Source organism: Teleopsis dalmanni, chromosome 1 (genome assembly GCF_002237135.1).
Source record: "Teleopsis dalmanni isolate 2A chromosome 1, ASM223713v2, whole genome shotgun sequence".
Taxonomy (NCBI): Eukaryota; Metazoa; Arthropoda; class Insecta; order Diptera; family Diopsidae; genus Teleopsis; species Teleopsis dalmanni.
Window position 1 is genome coordinate 131,659,592 of NC_051846.1, and position 1,901 is coordinate 131,661,492.

A 1,901-nucleotide genomic window follows, 5' to 3' on the forward strand; every position below is an offset into this window, starting at 1 on the left:
ATTATTATCTACGAGTAATTGTAAAGATATTATTTGATAAATTGTTTTTTTATTTAAAATACATTTATTGTTATACATATATTACAAATTGTTCAATAAAGAAAAAAAAAAAACTTGAATTCTAAAATAATTACTTTGTTGTACGGCATCTTACTCCAACGGTAGAAACGACAGTAGTTGAACGCTGGGTCCCCGCGAATAGAAATTTTCTTGTAAGACCTTGGACTAGGCTGAGAACTACCCCGGCTAGGAAAAATTAGGTCCATTACACAGTTTTATAGCATCTGTATGCTCTTTAGTGGCCTGCACGCGTTCGTCCGCAATCTCCTCTTGTTTGAGCTTTCTTTCCTCCAGTTCAAGTCGACGCTCCTCAAGCCTCAACCTTTTCTCCTCTAACTCGACGAACTTTTGGTTGGTCTGTTCTAATGAGGGATTTCGCTTTCGTCGCTTGGCTGGACTGGAATAGGTCGAATAGGCACACAACCCTCATCGTTACCCCCAACAGATGGACCTGAACCGCTTGGCAGTTCCTTTCCCTCCTCAAGGCACTTAAATTAAACATTTATTAGATTAATAATTAAAAAATATAAAAAAAATAAAAGCGATAATAAGGCATTCGCCTCCAATACTTACCTCTAAATCATAACAACCTGAAATGTCACTTTCAAAGTGCATTGCTAGCTCGCAGACATCTTCCATGCCTTGCACCGCTACTGGATGCATTACTGCAATAATCCGTTCATCTAGATCAGTTAAATCCTTAATGCCAACGGACGCATTTCCAGTCAGTCCCATTGCATGTTTATAGTCCTGTACTTTCTTCTTGCTTTTGGATCTAAAATTAAACAATGGAGTTTTTTTATTTACAATTTTTCAACATAGTTTCTACAACTATAAAATTAAAAGCAACGATGTTAACATTTTACATGTTTTTATGTATAATTCTTTTATATATATATATATACATATATTATTAACTGTTAATATATCTTATTTTAATTTTTAACTACTTACTTCATGTTGACCCATGCCTTCTTCCAACCATTGGCATCTTTAACTGCTCCACCAACGGCATTTAAAATAGCAGCTAGAGAGCTCCACTGTTCATTAAGACTTCGCGCACCATGATCTGACACAAATCTGTCATGAGCGAAATCTTTATGCTCTTCCATATGCTGGACCAGCACTTGTTTCTGCTCCTTGCTTATTCGTTTTGACTTTAAGTCCACAAATTCCATCATAAATATCTAAAAATTAAATAATAAATAAAATATATTAAATCTTATATGTATTAATATGTATATAATTATTCATTTTGTTCACTGTTTCACTTGGAATTCATTTATTTTTGGTACAAAAATAAAAATATGAAAAATAAAATACATTTGTTTACATTTGCTGAATACCAAACGCACTCTCACTATATTACTGCCACAAAATTTTTGTAATATTAATTTTTTTTTTTCATTTTACTTTAAATGCAAAATTTATTTCTATCACAATTACTTAATTAATAAATATATATGAATATTATACTAAATACATACAAAACAATTGCTCAATTTGTTTAAAAAATAATATTTTCACTTTAAGCGACAGCAAAAACCTAGTCGCCAAAAACAATCAAATTAAGAGAAATTTTAGTCGTTTTTAGCGATTGCCAATTTAGCAGAATACGAAATTTGGCGATTTAGCGATTTATCCGGAAAAATCAGCTGTTTTTGAAAGTTGAGAAAATTAGCGAATAGAAATTAAGCGTAACGAGTTAGCAGAATCGCAAAAATCGCTAAAATGCATTTAAAGAATTTTAGCGATGGAGTTTTAGCGATTGCGATTAGTGGAATCGGCCTGCTGGTTCTTTTAGTCACGTTAATTTATTGGCAGATTTTTGACGAACATTA

At 32.3% G+C, this 1,901-nt stretch overlaps 1 protein-coding gene across 1 annotated transcript in view; it reads right to left on the bottom strand.

Moving 5' to 3' along the window:
• Positions 1–422: 422 nt before the first annotated feature.
• Positions 423–1,901, bottom strand: part of LOC119666143 — a 2,840-nt gene continuing 1,361 nt past the window's right edge. Inside the window, exons 2-4 of the mRNA XM_038075426.1 lie at positions 1,015–1,247; positions 634–835; positions 423–548 (exon numbers count right to left, since the gene is read on the bottom strand). Of these exons, the coding sequence (XP_037931354.1) occupies positions 423–548; positions 634–835; positions 1,015–1,247 (561 nt within the window). The remainder of the gene's footprint in view (positions 549–633; positions 836–1,014; positions 1,248–1,901) is intronic.